The 20484-nt window shown below is 46.2% G+C and overlaps 2 protein-coding genes across 3 annotated transcripts in view; both read right to left on the minus strand.

Annotated features, from left to right (window-relative positions):
- The window catches only part of ICE1 (interactor of little elongation complex ELL subunit 1), a 43639-nt gene extending 34684 nt beyond the window's left edge, over positions 1–8955 (minus strand). The window contains exon 1 of one of the 2 annotated variants that reach the window (XM_079983433.1): positions 8792–8950. In XM_079983433.1, coding sequence (XP_079839559.1) covers positions 8792–8884 — 93 coding nt within the window. In that variant the 5' untranslated portion in view covers positions 8885–8950. Of the gene's footprint in view, positions 1–8791 lie in introns of both variants that reach the window. The other variant, XM_079983434.1, reaches the window with a different exon arrangement.
- Positions 8956–20118: 11163 nt separating this feature from the next.
- The window catches only part of LOC307219959 (disintegrin and metalloproteinase domain-containing protein 2-like), a 43563-nt gene continuing 43197 nt past the window's right edge, over positions 20119–20484 (minus strand). Inside the window, exon 21 of the mRNA XM_079983544.1 lies at positions 20119–20220. Coding sequence (XP_079839670.1) covers positions 20193–20220 — 28 coding nt within the window. The 3' untranslated portion in view covers positions 20119–20192. The remainder of the gene's footprint in view (positions 20221–20484) is intronic.

Here is a 20484-nt window from a genome sequence, read left to right on the forward strand (position 1 = left end):
TTGAATTATTCAATCGTCTTGATCCTTTTCTGTTTTTCTTCTCTCTATCTTCTGTGACAGGTTCCACCACATATTTCTTTTAAGGACTCGTGACCCTAAATCAGCATTTTCAGTGAGCTACCCACAATGACTTTGAAGTCTCTTACAACACAATCCTAACTATGTCTACTTACAAGTAAATACAACTGATTTCAATGGGGCTTACTCTCAGGTAAGTGGGATTACAACTACAGCCTTAGGTTGTGATCTTACTGCAACTTCTCCAGTGCTGAATCCCATTGAACTCAACTGGTCTTATTTCTGAATATACATATCAGATTATGATGGTGCTCACTTAATTTTATAGACTTCGGTTAGTTATCTTTTCCTTCCTTCCTCTGAAATCACACTTGCAACATACCACTATTATTATTGGTAGTAATCTTTTATTATTGCAATTTTTTAATAAATTAATTGGGGTTTATGGGTTGTTAGGGGAGGTGTAGCTAGGGGAGGACATGTTGTGTTCCTTCTGGGGTAGTTTGTCCACCTTTGGCCCCCCCACCCTGCACTCAGCTCTCACCTGTATCTCCTAGAAGCTGCCAGCATGGGACAGCAGCCACAATCCCAGGAAACGGCTTCAGCTGGCCAGCTAAACCAGGTGAGGGGAGCCAATGGGCCTCAAAACCTCTGTGAGTTAGGGACTTCCCCTGCATGCTCTGGCAAATTGTGTGGATGTGACCAATAGCAGGTCCAACAGTCAAGAAGGCGGTTTCTGCACATGCTGTAGAGGGAAGCGAGCGGTAGATGGGGCTCATCAACCTGGGAAGGTAGACCACTTAGGAGAAAGAAAACTCTGGTCCTAAACCTCTGCTGTCTTGTGGGATGACTTCAGGAGAAGGCTAAGGCGTAAACCCTCCACAAATCCAGAGTGGAGGCCCTAAGACAGATGGATGGTGTCATGTCTGCTACCTTCTGGAACATAGCTGTCAACGTTTCCCTTTTTTAAAGGGAAATTCCCTTATTGCTCGCAATGAAAAGGGATAAGTTGACAGTTATGTTCCAGCAACAGGGACCCAGGTGGCGCTGTGGGTTAAAGCCTCAGCGCCTAGGACTTGCCGATCGAAAGGTCGGCGGTTCGAATCCCTGCGGCGGGGTGCGCTCCCGCTGCTCGGTCCCAGCGCCTGCCAACCTAGCAGTTCGAAAGCACCTCCGGGTGCAAGTAGATAAATAGGGACCGCTTACCAGCGGGAAGGTAAACGGCGTTTCCGTGTGCGGCTCTGGCTCGCCAGAGCAGCGATGTCACGCTGGCCACGTGACCTGGAAGTGTCTCCGGACAGCGCTGGCCCCTGGCCTCTTAAGTGAGATGGGCGCACAACCCCAGAGTCTGTCAAGACTGGCCCGTATGGACAGGGGTACCTTTACCTTTACCTATGTTCCAGCAACTCCTGCACCTAAGCTGGTGCCAAATGTACTGTTCTGCGTTGGTTTGGACTCCATCAAAACAAGGGTTGTGTCATCTAGGCCCCCCAGGCCCCCCCTCCATACACACTGCCCAGGCTTGTGCTCTGCGGAGGTCAGTTTGGTGATGCAGTTTGACTTCACCCCTGGAGGAGCATCCATTGTCTCCTGAGACAGATGCCAACAACCATTTATTAGTTGCCTTTTAAATCACTGTCTCAAGGCAATTTGCACATAAGATAAGACAATTTACAAATTCCACGCCTGCTAAAAACATTCCTGTTTTAGACAAGGCTACCCAGATACTTAGAAAGTTGAGGTAATTTTAATCCGTTTTTGTTTTTCTTAACTTTTGTATCTTTTAAAGCATGGATATGAATTATTCTTGATTTTATTGTCTTATCTTTCTGTAAACTGCTTTGGTTTGTGTGTGCTTTTTTTTTTTACAATGAGGCAGCGTATAAATTTTATGAAATACAGTAAATAGTTAAAAACAAAAAACCCACAAATATACAGTGGTGCCTCGCAAGACGAAATTAATCCGTTCTGCGAGTCTCTTCGTCTTGCGGTTTTTTCGTCTTGCGAAGCACGCTATTAGCGGCTTAGCGGATTAGCGCTATTAGCGGTTTAGCGGCTAAGCGGCTTAGAAAAAGGGGGGGAAAGGGAAAAAACTCGCAAGAACTCGCAAGACGTTTCGTCTTGCGAAGCAAGCCCATAGGGAAATTCATCTTGCGAAGTACCTCAAAAGACGGAAAACTCTTTCGTCTTGTGAGTTTTTCGTCTTGCGAGGCATTCGTCTTGCGGGGCACCACTGTATTTAAAATGAGACTAAATCTTAGCAAGTGGACACTCACAAAGTTTGGGGAGCTCATTGAAACAAAAATCATATTCAGCTGCTTCTGAAAAGTGCAGATACTGGGTGCCTGTCTCAACAAGAATGCTTCTCCACAGAACAGGGGTAGCCCTGCTGTGAGTTACTGTGGAGAGGGTTTCTGAGATATTTGGGTCTTGAAGGAAAAGCTCCCCCGCAGACTGCAGCGTTCTACGGGTGTATAAGGCAGCCTCTCAAGTAACCTGGTATCAACTAAGGACTACAATAGATTTCCTAGAATGCCTCATAGCTTGCTTTATCCACAATTTGCCAGAACAATTCTGTAGCACCTGAATGTGGGTTTTTTAAAATAAATAAATACTCAGATCGCTCATATGAAAAACAGTTGAGAATGTGAAGACACATGCCTATATATTTCCCTCTGAGACAAGTGATCAGCTATGCCACCTATCAACTCATATTTTACAGTGAGGTATCAAATATGACGCGGGTGGTGCTGTGGGTTAACCACAGAGGCTAGGACTTGCCGATCAGAAGGTCAGCGGTTCGAATCCCCGCAATAGGGTGAGCTCCCGTTGCCCGGACCCGGCTCCTGCCAACCTAGCAGTTCAAAAGCACGTCAAAGTGCAAGTAGATAAATAGGTACCACTCTGGCGGGAAGGTAAACGGTGTTTCCGTGTGCTGCTTTGGTTTGCCAGAAGCGGCTTAGTCATGCTGGCCACATGACCCGGAAGCTGTACACCGGCTCCCTTGGCCACTAAAGCGAGATGAGCGCTGCAACCCCAGAGTCGGACATGACCGGACCTAATGGTCAGGGGTCCCTTTACCTTTACTTTATCAAATATGATAGATGCAAGAACCTCAAAGCCAAACTGCAGCTTTCTAGCATTTTGGATACAGCTTCTATTTGAGGTATGGACAGCTTGCCCTCTTCCTGCTATACAGTGGTGATTCCCAGAGTTGTCGCTGAAGACAGGCTTCCTATAAAATTTGCTATGGAAGAACAAAAAAAGCCAATGCAATTCTGAGCTGCATCAATAGGAGTATAGCATCTAGATCAAGGGAAGTAATAGTGCCACTGTATTCTGCTCTGGTCAGACCTCACCTGGAGTACTGTGTCCAGTTCTGGGTACCACAGTTCAAGAAGGACACTGACAAACTGGAACGTGTCCAGAGGAGGGCAACCAAAATGGTCAAAGGCCTGGAAACGATGCCTTATGAGGAATGGCTAAGGGAGCTGGGCATGTTTAGCCTGGAGAAGAGGAGGTTAAGGGGTGATATGATAGCCATCTTCAAATATATAAAAGGATGTCACATAGAGGAGGGAGAAAGGTTGTTTTCTGCTGCTCCAGAGAAGCGGACACGGAGCAATGGCTCCAAGCTACAAGAAAGAAGATTCCACCTAAACATTAGGAAGAACTTCCTGACAGTAAGAGCTGTTTGACAGTGGAATTTGCTGCCAAGGAGTGTGGTGGAGTCTCCTTCTTTGGAGGTCTTTAAGCAGAGGCTTGACAACCATATGTCAGGAGTGCTCTGATGGTGTTTCCTGCTTGGCAGGGGGTTGGACTCGATGGCCCTTGTGGTCTCTTCCAACTCTATGATTCTATGATTCTATGAACAAGTAGCATAAAGTCCTTGGGAAGAAGGGAATCCTGTGAAGGGTCAGCAAAACTTGGAGGAAAGGGTGATGTAACATACCTGGAAACACTGTACAGTTGTGATATTCTACAAACTACAATTAAGGGATGAAGGAAAAATAGGATGCAGTGGAGGTGAGCTGTACTACAAATTCCTATGCTAAACTGTACCTCAGAAGGCTTTCTCCTTCGGCTGACATATACATGCACAAACACAAATCTGTTCTTTCACCCATTCTCACTTTGCAGCAAGCAATGGAATTTCACGAATGGATTTCAAAGTCACAGCAATGGGAAGCAATGATCACATTAAAACCTTTATGTTCAGGAAGCTATGGCTCTTTCAGACAATGGTGCAATTAGGAAAATGGTATTGAGTTATGCTAGAATTTCAAAGATATATTACTTACTAGAATCGAATAGCATATAAAGTAATTATATATGAGTTTAGGGTAGCGGCCTTTGTCTATTGTTAGCAGAATATGCAAATGATCAGGCTGAAAGTGTTAACTAAGAAGCAAGTCCCAATGTGTTTAAAGGGGCTTACTCCAGGTACCGTATTTTTCACTCTATAGGATGCACTTTTTCCCCTTCAAAAATGAAGGGGAAATGTGTGTGCGTCCTATGGAGCGAAGATGCCATAGCCCCGCGACCCTCTCCTGGCTGGAGAGGTGACGCACAGCTATGGCAGGAGCCTCTATAGCCACACGTCACCTCTCCAGCCGGGAGAGCGCGCGCGGGGCTAAAGAAGCCATAGCCCCGCGACCCTCTCCCAGCTGGAGAGGTGACGCGCGACTATGGCAGCAGCCTCTCCACTGCGCCTTTCCGCTGCTCCCTGACCTGCTCTTTGGGGCTAGTGGTGGGCTTCCCCCGCCAGCCCCAGGCTGCCAAGGTAGCGGCCTGAACGGCACCTTGTTTTAGTGCGGGAAAACAAGAGGAGGGAAATTCTCCCCCTCTCTGCGCAGCGCCTCCTGCCGCTTCGCTGAAGGGGCGCTGGGCAGAGAGGGGGAGAATTTTTTTTTCTTGTTCTCCCCCCTCTAAAACACGGCAGAATCCGAGATCAAGGAGAAGAGCAGGTGGAAGAGGATTGGAAGAAGTTTAAAGCCTACCTACAAAAACATTGTAAATATATGAATGTTGAGGACATTGAAAATGAAACGAAGGGGTTCTAGTGATCAAGATAAATAAGAGTACAAGGGAGGGATAAAGGATGAAAATGAATAACGAATGAGCTTGCTGAATTAACTTTTTAAGTGGAATACAAGAAAGGGAGGTGGGTGGAAGTAAGGGAAATAAGGTCTTGAAGGTTACAAATTTGAAAGAGAGTTTTTTTATGCTAAATTTGCTTTTTTATGTGCTTTTTCCTTTTCCTTTTTCTTTTTTGTGATATCTGTTGTTTTTTGTTGGTTTGTTAATTCTTCTCTTTTGTAAAACTTAATAAAATATTATTAAAAAAATAAAAAAAAATAAAACAAGGTGCGTCCTATTGTCCGGTGCGTCCTATGGTGCGAAAAATACGGTAAGTGTATTTAGGACTGCAACCTTACTGTGTGTGTATTGAAAAGTTTGCTGTTACTTAATTTTATGAAGTATATGGTGTTCTGTACAATAAGGCTGAGATAATTAGTTTTTTTTTTGTTTACAACAGCATTAATAGTTTCCCCCCTCCCTTTTTTTTTGGGGGGGGGGCTTATTTTAGTCCTGTTTTCCCAGTAGCAAAAGCCAAAATAGGTTTCTTAGATTATAGGAGTTTACAGCTGTATTTCTCACTGCATACACATTAAAGCTATATTTATTTTCAGGGAATGACTAACAATATAAAAAATTACCAAGAAACCTACCCAATCCTCTAAGTTCAAATCACCAATAGGCCCTTTAAACAAAATAAGGGCAGATCACAAGCAAGTCAAAGTAGTCTTAACAAATGAATAAACACATATTCAAAAATGTTTACTGGGCTGCTTAGGACAGACCACAATGTAAACTTCATTATCTAACAGAAAATGTTATCGAAACCTGATAGACTGACTTAGCCACAGTCCACTTTAATTTAACTAATGTGCTTTCCCCTCACTAAAACAATTCAATTCAATTCAATTCACACAATCTTTTTATACATCATTCCTCAGTACGTTCTTCTAATAATAGACCACACAGCAAAATATGTGGAAAGTGACACTTGTTTTTGAAGTCCGTGAAACAGCGGGGAATTAGATTTGACGGGGGGAATTAAATACACGCCGAGGCGTCAATGTTGCTCCAGCTCCAAAGCTGCCTGGAAGTCTAGCATTTGCACAACACATGCAAGAGTATGTGAGCAGCTCCTAATCAGGCACGTCCAAAAGGAGCTCTTTACATGCCCCGAGGCACGTCCCAGGGCACTGAATATGGAACTCTTCACGTGGTCAAAGGCACTGAACAGGGAACTCTTCACATGCCCCAAGGCACTGAACAGGGAACACATGCCCCAAGGCACAGAACAGGGTACTATTCACATGCCCCAAGGCACTGAAAAGGGAACACATGCTCAAAGGCACAGAACAGGGAAATCTTCACATGCCCCAAGGCAATGAACAAGGAACTCTTCACATGCTCAAAGGCACTGAAGAAGGAACTCAACACATGCTCAAAGGCACTGAAGAAGGAACTCTTCACATGCCCCAAGGCACTGAACAGGGATCTCTTCACATGCTCAAAGGCACAGAACAAGGAACTCTTCACATGCTCAAAGGCACTGAACAGGGATCTCTTCACATGCTCAAAGGCACAGAACAAGGAACTCTTCACATGCTCAAAGGCACAGAACAGGGAACTCTTCACATGCTCAAAGGCACAGAACAAGGAACTCTTCACATGCTCAAAGGCACTGAACAGGGATCTCTTCACATGCTCAAAGGCACAGAACAAGGAACTCTTCACATGCTCAAAGGCACAGAACAGGGAACTCTTCACATGCTCAAAGGCACAGAACAAGGAACTCTTCACATGCTCAAAGGCACTGAACAGGGATCTCTTCACATGCTCAAAGGCACAGAACAAGGAACTCTTCACATGCTCAAAGGCACAGAACAGGGAACTCTTCACATGCCCCAAGGCACAGAACAGGGATCTCTTCACATGCCCCAAGGTACTGAACAGGGAACTCTTCACATGCTCAAAGGCACTGAACAGGGAACTCTTCACATGCCCCAAGGTACTGAACAGGGAACTCTTCACATGCTCAAAGGCACTGAACAGGGAACTCTTCACATGCTCAAAGGCACTGAACAGGGAACTCTTCACATGCTCAAAGGCACTGAACAGGGAACTCTTCACATGCTCAAAGGCACTGAACAAGGAACTCTTCACATGCCCCAAGGCACTGAACAAGGAACTCTTCACATGCTCAAAGGCACTGAACAAGGAACTCTTCACATGCTCAAAGGCACAGAACAGGGAACTCTTCACATGCTCAAAGGCACTGAACAAGGAACTCTTCACATGCCCCAAGGTACTGAACAGGGAACACATGCCCCAAGGCAATGAACAGGGAACTCTTCACATGCTCAAAGGCACAGAACAGGGAACTCTGCACATGCCCCAAGGCACTGAACAGGGAACTCTTCACATGCTCAAAGGCACAGAACAGGGAACTCTTCACATGCCCCAAGGCACTGAACAAGGAACTCTTCACATGCCCCAAGGCACTGAACAAGGAACTCTTCACATGCCCCAAGGCACTGAACAGGGAACTCTTCACATGCCCCAAGGCACTGAACAGGGAACACATGCTCAAAGGCACTGAACAAGGAACTCTTCACATGCCCCAGGGCACTGAACAGGGAACTCTTCACGTGGTCAAAGACACTGAACAGGGAACACATGCCCCAGGACACTGAACAAGGAACTCTTCACATGCCCCAAGGCACTGAAAAGGGAACACATGCTCAAAGGCACTGAACAGGGAACTCTTCACATGCTCAAAGGCACAGAACAGGGAACTCTTCACATGCTCAAAGGCACTGAACAAGGAACTCTTCACATGCCCCAAGGTACTGAACAGGGAACACATGCCCCAAGGCAATGAACAGGGAACTCTTCACATGCTCAAAGGCACAGAACAGGGAACTCTGCACATGCCCCAAGGCACTGAACAGGGAACTCTTCACATGCTCAAAGGCACAGAACAGGGAACTCTTCACATGCCCCAAGGCACTGAACAAGGAACTCTTCACATGCCCCAAGGCACTGAACAAGGAACTCTTCACATGCCCCAAGGCACTGAACAGGGAACTCTTCACATGCCCCAAGGCACTGAACAGGGAACACATGCTCAAAGGCACTGAACAAGGAACTCTTCACATGCCCCAGGGCACTGAACAGGGAACTCTTCACGTGGTCAAAGACACTGAACAGGGAACACATGCCCCAGGACACTGAACAAGGAACTCTTCACATGCCCCAAGGCACTGAAAAGGGAACACATGCTCAAAGGCACTGAACAGGGAACTCTTCACATGCTCAAAGGCACAGAACAGGGAACTCCTCACATGCCCCAAGGCACTGAACAGGGAACTCTTCACATGCTCAAAGGCACTGAACAGGGAACTCTTCACATGCTCAAAGGCACAGAACAGGGAACTCTTCACATGCCCTAAGGCACTGAACAGGGAACTCTTCACATGCTCAAAGGCACAGAACAGGGAAGTCTTCACATGCCCCGAGGCACGTTTCAGGGCACTGAATATGGAACTCTTCACATGCTCAAAGGCACAGTACAGGGAACTCTTCACATGCCCCAAGGCACTGAAAAGGGAACTCTTCACATGCCCCGAGGCACGTTTCAGGGCACTGGACTGCATTCCGAAGCCTGCTGCCACAAGCCCCCGGCTTGGCTCCCTACCTGCTGGAGGGCCCCGCAGTTGGCGCAGGCCGTGGCCGCCTCCGCCGCGATCCCCGCTGCGGCCGCGGCGGGCGGGGTCTCCCCGGGCATCATGGTTGCCGCCTTCGCCCATCCGTCGCCGGTCACCGACCAGCCTCGGGCGGCAGAGGCAGCGGCACCAGGGACGGAATCCGGAGGAAGGTCCTCTCCGGGCGCCCCGCGACGCGACGCACAGCGGGAAAGGCCCCCACCACCCGCCTCCTGGTGGAATAGCTGTCCATGGCGCTGCCTAACAAAAACGAGATATATAAAAATATATATAAAAAATATTTTTAGGCTTTTCCAGGCATAGAACGACAGTGGTTCTCTCAGTCTCTCTTTTTGAACGGACTCTGCCCTTAAATGCTCCGCTGTGAAGGGGTTTCCGTCCTCGGACCAGGCACTAGGAAAGGGCAGGCGGGAAACCATGGCGACGACTTCCCTCGTTGCCAAGGAGCCGGCAAGGCAGCGGCCTACGAATCCCAACATGCAGCGCGCGACTCTCGCTTTTTTTTTTTTTGACAGGGGGGGGGGGCAAAGTTTAGTGACGGAATCGCAGGCAGCCCAAAAAGGAAAAGAAAGGAGAGTGGGCGGTGCGCGTGACGTCACATTCTTTAAAAAAATATTATTTTGTAAAAAAATATTTTTAAGTGCAGGCAAAAAGCACAAGCCAATGCACTGTATTTTTGGTTTTTATGGAAGCCGCCCAGAGTGGCAGGGAAGGCCCAGCCAGATGGGCGGGATATAAATAATAAATTATTATTATTATTATTATTATTATTATTATTATTATTATTATTATTATTACTAGGGGCGGGCTTGGACCTGGGATACCAGGGTTCAAATCCTTACCCAGCCATTAGGTCAGGCAGTCCTATGAAGCCAAGTGACGCGTTCTGTTGTTGTTTAAACAAAATAAAAAAATTCCTTCCAGTAGCCCCTTAAAGACTAACTAAGTTAGTTCTTGGTATGAGCTTTCGTGTGCATGCACACTTCTTCAGATACACAGTGCTGCATAGTTTCCTTGCATATTCAGTGGGATACGTGGATTGTAGAGGGTTCTTAATTCTAAGACCCTTGGGTATAATGTCCAGGTTCTTGCATTTAGTAAGAAAGAAGATATCAGTCTGTACCTGTGCAAGTTTCTTGGTGAGGTTGATGGACTTCCATTTCATGCAGCTCAATGTGGTGCCATCCATAGTTCCAGTTACAGATAGGTAGCCGTGTTGGTCTGCCATAGTCCAAACAAAACAAAAAAAATCCTTCCAGTAGCACCTTAAAGGCCAACTAAGTTAGTTCTTGGTATGAGCTTTCGTGTGCATGCACACTTCTTCAGATACACAGATGTTGTTGTTTAGTCATTTAATCGTGTCCGACTCTTCGTGACCCCCTGGACCAGAGCACGCCAGGCACTCCTGTCTTCCACTGCCTCCCACAGTTTGGTCAGACTCATGCTGGTAGCTTCGAGAACACTGTCCAACCATCTCAGTCTTACCTTACTACAATAGGCATTATATAGGTAAAGGTAAAGGTACCCCTGCCCGTACGGGCCAGTCTTGACAGACTCTGGGGTTGTGCGCCCATCTCACTTAAGAGGCCAGGGGCCAGCGCTGTCCGGAGACACTTCCAGGTCACGTGGCCAGCGTGACATCGCTGCTCTAGCGAGCCAGAGCCGCACACGGAAACGCCGTTTACCTTCCCGCTGGTAAGCGGTCCCTATTTATCTACTTGCACCCGGAGGTGCTTTCGAACTGCTAGGTTGGCAGGCGCTGGGACCGAGCAGCGGGAGCGCACCCCGCCGCAGGGATTCGAACCGCCGACCTTTCGATTGGCAAGTCCTAGGCGCTGAGGCTTTAACCCACAGCGCCACCTGCGTCCCTAGGCATTATATAGCTATATCTAAAATTTCATGCATGTCAGTTAATACATTGACCCTCCTCCACCAAATTGAAATTTCAGCCTTCGTGACATAGGAAAAGGGCCAAGTAAACAGCCATTTTCATCACTTTATGACCAATTCAGCTTTATTTTATGGTATTATTTCTTGCATCTATTCACCATTTACTAGATAAAATGGTCATAAAAAGGATACAAGTACAGAAGTTTAAAACAAATATCAAAAAGAAAAATATACTAGAAGTGTTCATTCTGCAATGCTATTTGTTGTTGTTGTTTAGTCGTTTAGTCGTGTCCGACTCTTCGTGACTCCCTGGACCAGAGCACGCCAGGCACTCCTGTCTTCCACTGCCTCCCGCATGCTGGTAGCTTCGAGAACACCGTCCAACCATCTCAGTCTTACCTTACTACAATAGGCATTATATAGCTATATCTAAAATTTCATGCATGTCAGTTAATATATTGACCCTCCTCCACCGAATTGAAATTTCAGCCTTCGTGACATAGGAAAAGGGCCAAGTAAACAGCCATTTTCATCACTTTATGACCAATTCAGCTTTATTTTATGGTATTATTTCTTGCATCTATTCACCATTTACTAGATAAAATGGTCATAAAAAGGATACAAGTACAGAAGTTTAAAACAAATATCAAAAAGAAAAATATACTAGAAGTGTTCATTCTGCAATACTATTTATTGTTGTTGTTTAGTCGTTTAGTTGTGTCCAACTCTTCGTGACCCCCTGGACCAGAGCACACCAGGCACTCCTGTCTTCCACTGCCTCCCGAAGTTTGGTCAAACTCATGCCGGTAGCTTCGAGAACACTGTTCAACCATCCCGTCCTCTGTCATCCCCTTCTCCTTGTGTCCTCAATCTTTCCCAGCATCAGGGTCTTTTCCAGGGAGTCTTCTCTTCTCATGAGGTGGCCAAAGTCTGGGAGCCTGAGCTTCAGGATCTGTCCTTCCAGTGAGCACTCAGGGCTGATTTCCTTCAGAATGGATAGGTTTGATCTTCTTGCAGTCCATGGGACTCTCAAGAGTCTCCTCCAGCGCCATAATTCAAAAGCATCAATTCTTCGGCGATCAGCCTTCTTTATGGTCCAGCTCTCACTTCCATACATCACTACTGGGAAAACCATAGCTTTTACTATACGGACCTTTGTTGGCAAGGTGATGTCTCTACTTCTCAAGATGCTGTCTAGGCCTGTCATTGCCCTTCTCCCAAGAAGCAGGCGTCTTTTAATTTCGTGACTGCTGTCACCCTCTGCAGTGATCATGGAACCCAAGAAAGTAAAATCTCTCACTGCCTCCATTTCTTCCCCTTCTATTTGCCAGGAGGTGATGGGACCAGCGGCCATGATCTTTTTTTTTTTTATGTTGAGCTTCAGACCATATTTTGCACTCTCCTCTTTCACCCTCATTAAAAGGTTCTTTAATTCCTCCTCACTTTCTGCCATCAAGGTTGTGTCATCTGAATATCTGAGGTTGTTGATATTTCTTCCGGCAATCTTAATTCCGGTTTGGGATTCATCCAGTCTAGCCTTTCATATGATGAATTCTGCATATAAGTTAAATAAGCAGGGAGACAATATCCAGCCATGTCGTACTCCTTTCCCAATTTTGAACCAATCAGTTGTTCCATATCCAGTTCTAACTGTAGCTTCTTGTCCCACATAGAGATTTCTCAGGAGACAGATGAGGTGATCAGGCCCTCCCATTTCTTTAAGAACTTGCCATAGTTTGCTGTAGTCGACACAGTCAAAGGCTTTTGCATAGTCAATGAAGCAGAAGTAGATGTCTTTCTGGAACTCTCTAGCTTTCTCCATAACCCAGCACATGTTTGCAATTGGTCTCTGGTTCCTCTGCCTCTTCTAAATCCAGCTTGCACTTCTGGGAGTTCTCAGTCCACATACTGCTTGAGCCTTCCTTGTAGAATTTTAATCATAACCTTGCCAGCGTGTGAAATGAGTGCAATTGTGCAGTAGTTGGAGCATTCTTTGGCACTGCCCTTCTTTGGGACTGGGATGTAGTCTGATCTTCTCCAATCCTCTGGCTATTGCTGAGTTTTCCAAACTTGCTGGCATACTGAGTGTAGCACCTTAACAGCATCATCTTTTAAAATTTTAAATAGTTCAGCTGGAATACCATCATTTCCACTGGCCTTGTTATTAGCAGTGCTTTCTAAGGCCCATTTGACTTCACTCTCCAGGATGTCTGGCTCAAGGTCAGCAACCACACTTCCTGGGGTGTACGAGCCATCCATATCTTTCTGGTATAATTCATCTGTGTATTCTTGTCACCTCTTCTTGATGTCTTTGCTTCTGTTAGGTCCTTACCACTTTTGTCCTTTATTATGGTAAGCTTTGTACGAAATGTTCCTTTCATATCTCCAATTTTCTAGAACAGATCTCTGGTTCTTCCCATTCTGTTGTTTTCCTCTATTTCTTTGCATTGCTCGTTTAAGAAGGCCTTCTTGTCTCTCCTTGCTATTTTTTGGAAATCTGTGTTAAATTTCCTGCATCTTTCACTATCTCCCTCGCATTTTACTTGCCTTCTCTCCCCCGCTATTTGTAAGGCCTCGTTGGACAGCCACTTTGCCTTCTTGCATTTCCTTTTCATTGGGATGGTTTTCGTTGCTGCCTCCTTTATAATGTTGCGAGCCTCCATCCATAGTTCTTCAGGCAGAACTCTATTAGCCTTTGCCCTGCTTCGTTTTGATCTCCAAGGCCAAACTTGCCAGTTGTTCCTTTTATCTCTTGATTCCCTACTTTAGCATTCCAATCCCCTATAATGAGAAGAACATCCTTCTTTGTGTCACTTCTATAAGGTGTTGTAAGTCTTCAAAGAATTGGTCAATTTCAGTTTCTTCAGCACCAGTAGTTGGTGCATAAACTTGGATTACTGTGATGTTAAAAGGTCTGCCTTGGATTCGTATCGAGATCATTCTATCACTTTTGAGATTGCATCCCAGTACAGCTTTTGCCACTCTTTTGTTGACTATGAGGGCCACTCCATTTCTTTTATGGGATTCTTGCCCACAGGAGTAGATATGATGGTCATCCGAACTGAATTCCCATTCCCATTCCCGTCCATTTTAGTTCACTGATGCCCAGGATGTCAATATTTATTCTTGCCATCTCATTTTTGACCACATCCAACTTACCCAGGTTGACTCAACTTTCTGAGCGTCTCTGAGCAGGAGTGCTTTGTGCAGGCGCCTGCTTGATCTCAAGAGGCAGGGAGTTCCCAAGGGCAGGTGCTGCCACACAAAACGATCAGGAGTTGAGCAATAAGTGGAGCAGGTATTGTAGTTAAACGGGTCCCTATCTGAAGATAGTATGTGGAAGTTCAGTGTTCAAAGTATTCCATATATATTCTCAGCCATCCTTAAAACAGCACAGAAAATCAGTCCACTATTAACATTATAACACTATCTGAAGAAGTGTGCATGCACACGAAAGCTCATACCAAGAACAAACTTTGTTGGTTTCTAAGGTGCTACTGGACAATTTTATTATTATATATATTTCTACTCCGTCAGATCAAGCTACCTACCTGAATCTGGGTCCCTATTTGTTAAGGGCTTTACTTTGATCTTGGCCAGTGCCGATCTCTGAGCGCAGGCACTCCATGCTTACCAGGCCTGTCAGCAATTACGCTGCATAATTCTGCCCTAACTGCAGCTTCCAGCTCAGTCCTGAGGGAAGCCCCACACAGAACACATAGGTATCCTAACAGAGATGGGTACAGCAGATGGTTAAGGCAGATGTGGGTATCCAGTGTCAGATTACTATCTAGGAAGAGGTGTCAACCTCAGTGTGGAGGAAATGTCCTATAAAATCTGTCTCTGCCTTGAAACATAGGAACCTAGGAAGCTGCCTTAACCGAGTCAAACCATCTAGCTTAGTATTGTCCACACTGACTGGCAGCTTTCAACAAAAGATTAAAAATACATTAAAACATCAGTCATTAAAAACTTCCCTAAACAGGGCTGACTTCAGATGTCTTCTAAACGTCAGAGGGTAGTTTATTATTTTGACATCTGGTGGGAGAGCATTCAGATATACTGGACCGGGGCTGTTTAGGGCTTTCAAGGTCAGCACCAACACTTTTAATTGTGCTCAGAAACGTACTGGGAGCCAATGTAGGTCTTTTAGGACCAATATTATGTGGTCTTGGCAGCCACGCTCATTCACCAGTCTAGGTGCTGTATTCTGGATTAGTTGTAGTTTCCAGCTCACTCTCAAAGGTAGCCCCACGTAGAGCACGTTGCAGAAGTTCAAGGAGGAAATAACTAGAGCGTGCACCAGTCTGGCAAGACAGTCCGCTGGCAGGTAGGGTCTCAGCCTGCGTACCAGATGGAGCTGGTATACAGCTGCCCTAGACACAGAATTGACCTGCACCTACATAGACAGCAGTGAGTCCAAAATTACTCCCAGGCTGCGCACCTGCTCCTTCAGGGGCACAGTTGCTCCATTCAGGAACAGAGAGTCTCCACACCCGCCCGCCCCCTGCCCCCCAGAAACAGTACTTCTGTCTTGTCGGGATTCAACAAAGGTGGTTCTGTTAAATTGCAAACCACCTGAAAGAGTCTCCTTCTGCTATTTTCTGCAGATGCAATAGAGGCGGTGAAGAAAGTCCTCTTTGCCGTTGCCACTTGGTAGGCTCGATGTTGAGCTCTAACCCGTGTCCGGTCCGATTCAAAATGAGGTTTCTGCCACTGGTGCTCCCGCTGTCTCAGCAACTGTTTCATCGCCTTCAGCTCCGGGCTTCATGCAATCTGCCCCAAGCCAGGTGGAAAGAGGCCAGGCACGGCCCTTCGGGCTCTTCTCAGGCAGTCCTGCTGAGATAAAGAGGCTCAGCCAATCCCTGCCATAGCTTTTCTGCCATCATCAAATACATTTCAATAGAGACTGTTCATTTCATTTCATAAAAATAATGTTTCAACATACTCTTCTGATTGATTGTTTTCTTTTGAATTGTCCAGAGCACACAGACTTACATTATTACAATAAAAAAGAAGACGTACATAATTCACCTGCAGCAACAGTAAGTGACCCCCTAGTCTTAACCCTTTGGCTTCTGGGTGTGGGATGTAAAGGTGTAGCCAGGTGCGACATTCCGACAGAGGACTGACGGCCTCCATGTTCTAACCAGTTGCTGTGACAACCAGTTTGTTGGTTGCTGGTAGTTTTGAAAGATATCTGCTCAGTTGCAGTCACCTCAGGACCAACTTCCCTCTGGTATAGTTTATTTGCTTGTTATGTAACCTCAGCCTGCCTTCAGGTCCAGTTCTGTAAACCTGAATGAATCTGAGAGTAAAAAAGCGTTATATTGACATGAATCAGATTCATGTGTGTATTCTTTAAGAGGGATTCAAGGGGATTTTTAACCAGGAAGGCATCTTTATTAGTAGAACTCAGATGAGCCAGCAACAAGCTGATCGCTGCATAAACTTATAAAGGGGATTCTTTAACTCTGCTAAAGTAAACCTTCCCACAATGGGGAGGCTGTAGCTCAGTGGCAGAGCATGGGCTGTGCATGGCGAAGGTCCCAAGTTCAGTCTCCAGTGTCTCTAGGCAGAGACCCCGTCTGAAACCCTGGAGAATCATGGCTTGTCTTAGCGTGAAACATGGCCCAGGCCACTTACTAATCTGCTCCTGATTTTGATTTCAGGCGTCCATAATGGCTAGCTCCAGAAGGTGATCAGATTGGGCCTTTTCTAGTCCACTACTACCTCAACAGGGCCACTGGTCTTATTTTGCTCAGAACTGTCCAGCAGGTCAGAGGAAGTGAGAATACTCAGTTTACGCACCATGCCTGCTCTAGACAAAAGCGCCCCACAAAAGATTTATTTGTTTATTTCTTAGGAAGCATATTACCCAAACTCTTCAGAAGCAAGCTCCTGGAATGGGTTACAAGGGATCAAAGAAGCCCAGTATTAGTATTAGTAGTAGTAGTGGTCGTAGTAAAACAATAAAAAATGACAACACATACATAACAATGGAACTTCCCAAGAAACCAGCATGGTGGAAAAAATTCCAGGAATGATTAAAAATGGATGAATCTAATAGGCACTGAAAGGGAAAGAGAGATGACATGCTAGAAGCCTCCTTGGAGAGGGAAACTGATAAGGCTGCAGGCGCCATGAGGCGGTAAGGGGTACTGAGAGGAAGGCCTTTAGCTTAGATTATTGCAGACAAACGCCGGCTCTCTCGGCCTGAAGCAAGATGAGCGACACATCCCATAGGTGCCATCCAGGGGTCCTTTAATTTTACCTAGACGGCAGCAACATGAGAATGGCTGGGGTGGGTCCCTGCTAATGGAATGCTCACCCAGGAAGGCTCACTTGGCACCTTTGTTACATATCTCTGGGGACCAGGCAAGAACATATTCCTCTTCTCCCAGGCCTTGGGCTGATTAAACAATCTATGGCCTTTTATATGGTGGGTGGTGACATGAATGAATGGAAGATGGTTAGAAGCACAGTTCTGGGGGAACTGAAACTGTGCGGCAGGAGGGGGAGGGTTAAAAACTTCATGTAAGCCTAGTTGATAGAGAATTTCAATTGTGTAAATGCTGCATCAATTGCTTTTTTCTAATTTTAAAAAATAACTTTAGGGCGAATGCTTCTATCAAGGATACATGCAAGGGTTCCCAAACTCTGTTGCAATACTCAGCACCTGTCATGGGCTCAGGTAAGAGATTTCAACAGCCTAAGTCAATTATCTGTCAAGCCTAGCAGCAACCTGTCTCTGGCATAATCCAGACACCAGATGTTTCACATAAGTACATGCACTATATGTCCTGTCTCCCCCATCCTTGTGTTTCACACTCCTGACTTTCTTCAGCCGAAGTTTGTAGCAGCCCAATATATTTGCCCTTCTCTAAGCAGAGAAGAAGGAAAGAAGGAAGGAAAGAAAGAAGCCAGAGGAAGGAAGCAAGGAAGGCTGGATGGAAGGAAGAATAGAAGGAAGGAAAGGATAGATGGAAGGAAGGAAGGAAAGAAAGAAAGAAAGAAAGAAAGAAAGAAAGAAAGAAAGAAAGAAAGACGGAAGGCGTTGGAAGCCAGAGAGAAGAAGGAAAGAAGGAAGGAGTTGCTTGCCAGGGAGAAGAAGGAAGGAAGGAAGGAAGGAAGGAAGGAAGGAAGGAAGGAAGGAAGGAAGGAAGGAACTGGAAGCCAGAGAGAGGAAGGAGGGGAGGAAGGAAGGAATTGGAAGGCAAAGAGAGGAAGGAAGGAAGGAAGGAAGGAAGGAAGGAATAGGAAGCTAGAGAGAGGAAGGAAGGAATTGGAAGCCAGAGAGAGGAAGGGAAGGAAGGAAAGAAGGAATTGGAATTGGAATAGGGTGCGGGGCCGCCTCCGTGGGTGAAGGGCTGGCTGGGCAGGACATAGACCTTTTGGCGGAGAGGCGTGGCGAAGGGCCAGATTGCAGGCTGCTTTGGAAGAGAAGCAGCAAAGCACTGGGGCTGGTAGCGCAGGAGAGACCTCAAAAGCCAGGTGGATGGGGCACAAAAGGGGCTCGGTTTTCGCAAATGTGCCACTAGAACTAGATGAGCCTTGTAGTCCCTTCCAACTCTGTAATTCTGATTGTATGTATGTGCATGGGAAATGAGGGGCAGATGGAGCTCAGAAACCTGGGAGGGTATGTAGTAGCAGTAGTAGTAGTAATTTATTATTTATACCCCTCCCATCTGGCTGGGTTTCCCCAGCCACTCAGGGTGGCTTCCAATAAAATATTAAAAATACATTGAAACATCAGTCATTAAAAACTTCCCTAAACAGGGCTGCCTTCAGATGTCTTGTAAATGTCAGATGGTTGTTTATTTCTTTGACATCTGCTGGGAGAGCGTTCCACAGGGTGGGCAGCACTACCAAGAAGGCCCTCTGCCTCGTTCCCTGTATGTAGAAGGAAAGCTGATCTGAAATCTCTCCTGCCTTGCAAGGCATCATCAGGGAGCCCTACACAAATCCAGAGTGCAGTCTCTAAAACGGTTGGATGGCACCTTGTACACCTCCATCTGGCAACTCCTGCAGCCAAGCTGGCGCTTTCCTTTAGATCTCATCAGTGAGGCCAAGGGAGGGACCCTGACACCTGGGCTTGTGCCTTGGGGTGGTCACTTTGGTGCGGCCAGCGCAGCTGTTTGACTTGTAGTTCCCACAGACATCAGGCTGGTGGCTCTGGATAATGGGAGGCCTGACTAGATGAAACCCGGAATGGGGAACCTCAGGCTCCAGGTCACATGCGGCTTTCTAGATCTAAGAGTCTTCCCAGGCCACATCCCACACCAGCCCTGCTTTGCCACCCTTTGTGTGTGTTTGCGCCAGGCTTCAATGTGTCCTCAAACCCAAATTACCAGAACAGGTACCAGAAAAGAGGAGCTGCCCTCAGTAAATTAGGTTGGCGGGGACATAAGATTTGTGCTGCCATTCTGCTCCTCCCCCCCCCCAGATCACCTGTCTTAGCAGTAGCGTGCAAGGCGACAAAGTTTCATTCACAAACAAAAATCCATGTGAAGCTGGAAGAAGGGAATAAAGTACTGTGGTTCCTCGATTTAAGAACAGTTCTGTTTACAAATGATTCGGTTTACGGACTCCGCAAAACTGGAAGTAGTGTCCCGGTTTGCGAACTTTACCTCGGTCTAAGAACAGAATCAGAACGGTGGAAGGGCACTGGCGGCAGGAGGCCTCATTAGGGAAAGTGCACCTCAGTTTAAGAATGGTTTCGGTTTAAGAAAGGACTTCTGGAATAGATTGAGTTCGTAAACCGAGGTACCACTGTAATGGTTTCATTTCTGTTTTCCACACAGCTGGTAAGCCTAAGAGCTGGTTGGGGGGGCAACTTTAGCTGTAAAGAATGCTTGGATGTGTGCCTAAGAATACAAACTTTGCTTTTAGGTAGAGCTTTGATGGGTAAGTGGCAGGACTTGCAGTCTCAGCATGCACCTGCTGATGCCAACCCATAATGAAGCCCCTGCATGCTGTATCCAAATGCAAAGAAGAACCTGGAGAACTGAAATATACTCAGCGTCGCAAAGTGATTTCATGCTCTTTATTCAGCTCATAGTGGTTAGGAGGAATGAATGAAAGTCCCCTCAAAGTATCTGCTTTATATACATTATTTACACAATGGGCGGCACATGATTGGCTAATTCCGGAATTCTACTGTAAGCCAATCAGGTTGTGGATTCACTTCTATCTGGAGCATGATTGGGTGGTTCCTGCCAACCAATCATACTGCTGCATTGTTCTAGGACCAATCAGACTGCTGCATTCTGAATCCTATTGTTCTAGGACCAATCAGACTGCTGCCTTTTGGATCCTATTGTTCTAGGACCAATCAGACTGCTGCAGTTTGGATCCTATTCGACTCAGTACATAACACCAGAACCATTCACAGAATACTTTTCACCTGTACTGTATAAGCAAGCAGTAATTTATTAGGCAGCTACAAGTCATATAAACAGCAGGAGCCCGGCCCAGGTCTGGTCACGTTGTGTCTTCTCGGTTGCTCAAGCTACTCACATGCCAGGGGCAGCAGGAGGGAGGGAGGAGAGAGGAGAGAAGACATGATGGAGAAATACAATAAGGAGAATCCGCAAAATGAGGCAAAAAAAATAAATGGTGCATCTGCATTTCCTTAGCACCACCCAGAAAGATGGAGAAGAGATTGGGAAAACCATCTTCTCCCATAGAAGCCTCTCCACTCCCTGCATAGTCTTTGAAATTTCTGTACCAGGGCTGGCCCAAGACACTTTGGCCCCTAAGGCAAACCACAAAC

Source organism: Podarcis cretensis (genome assembly GCF_951804945.1).
Source record: "Podarcis cretensis genome assembly, chromosome: 7".
NCBI lineage: Eukaryota > Metazoa > Chordata > Lepidosauria > Squamata > Lacertidae > Podarcis > Podarcis cretensis.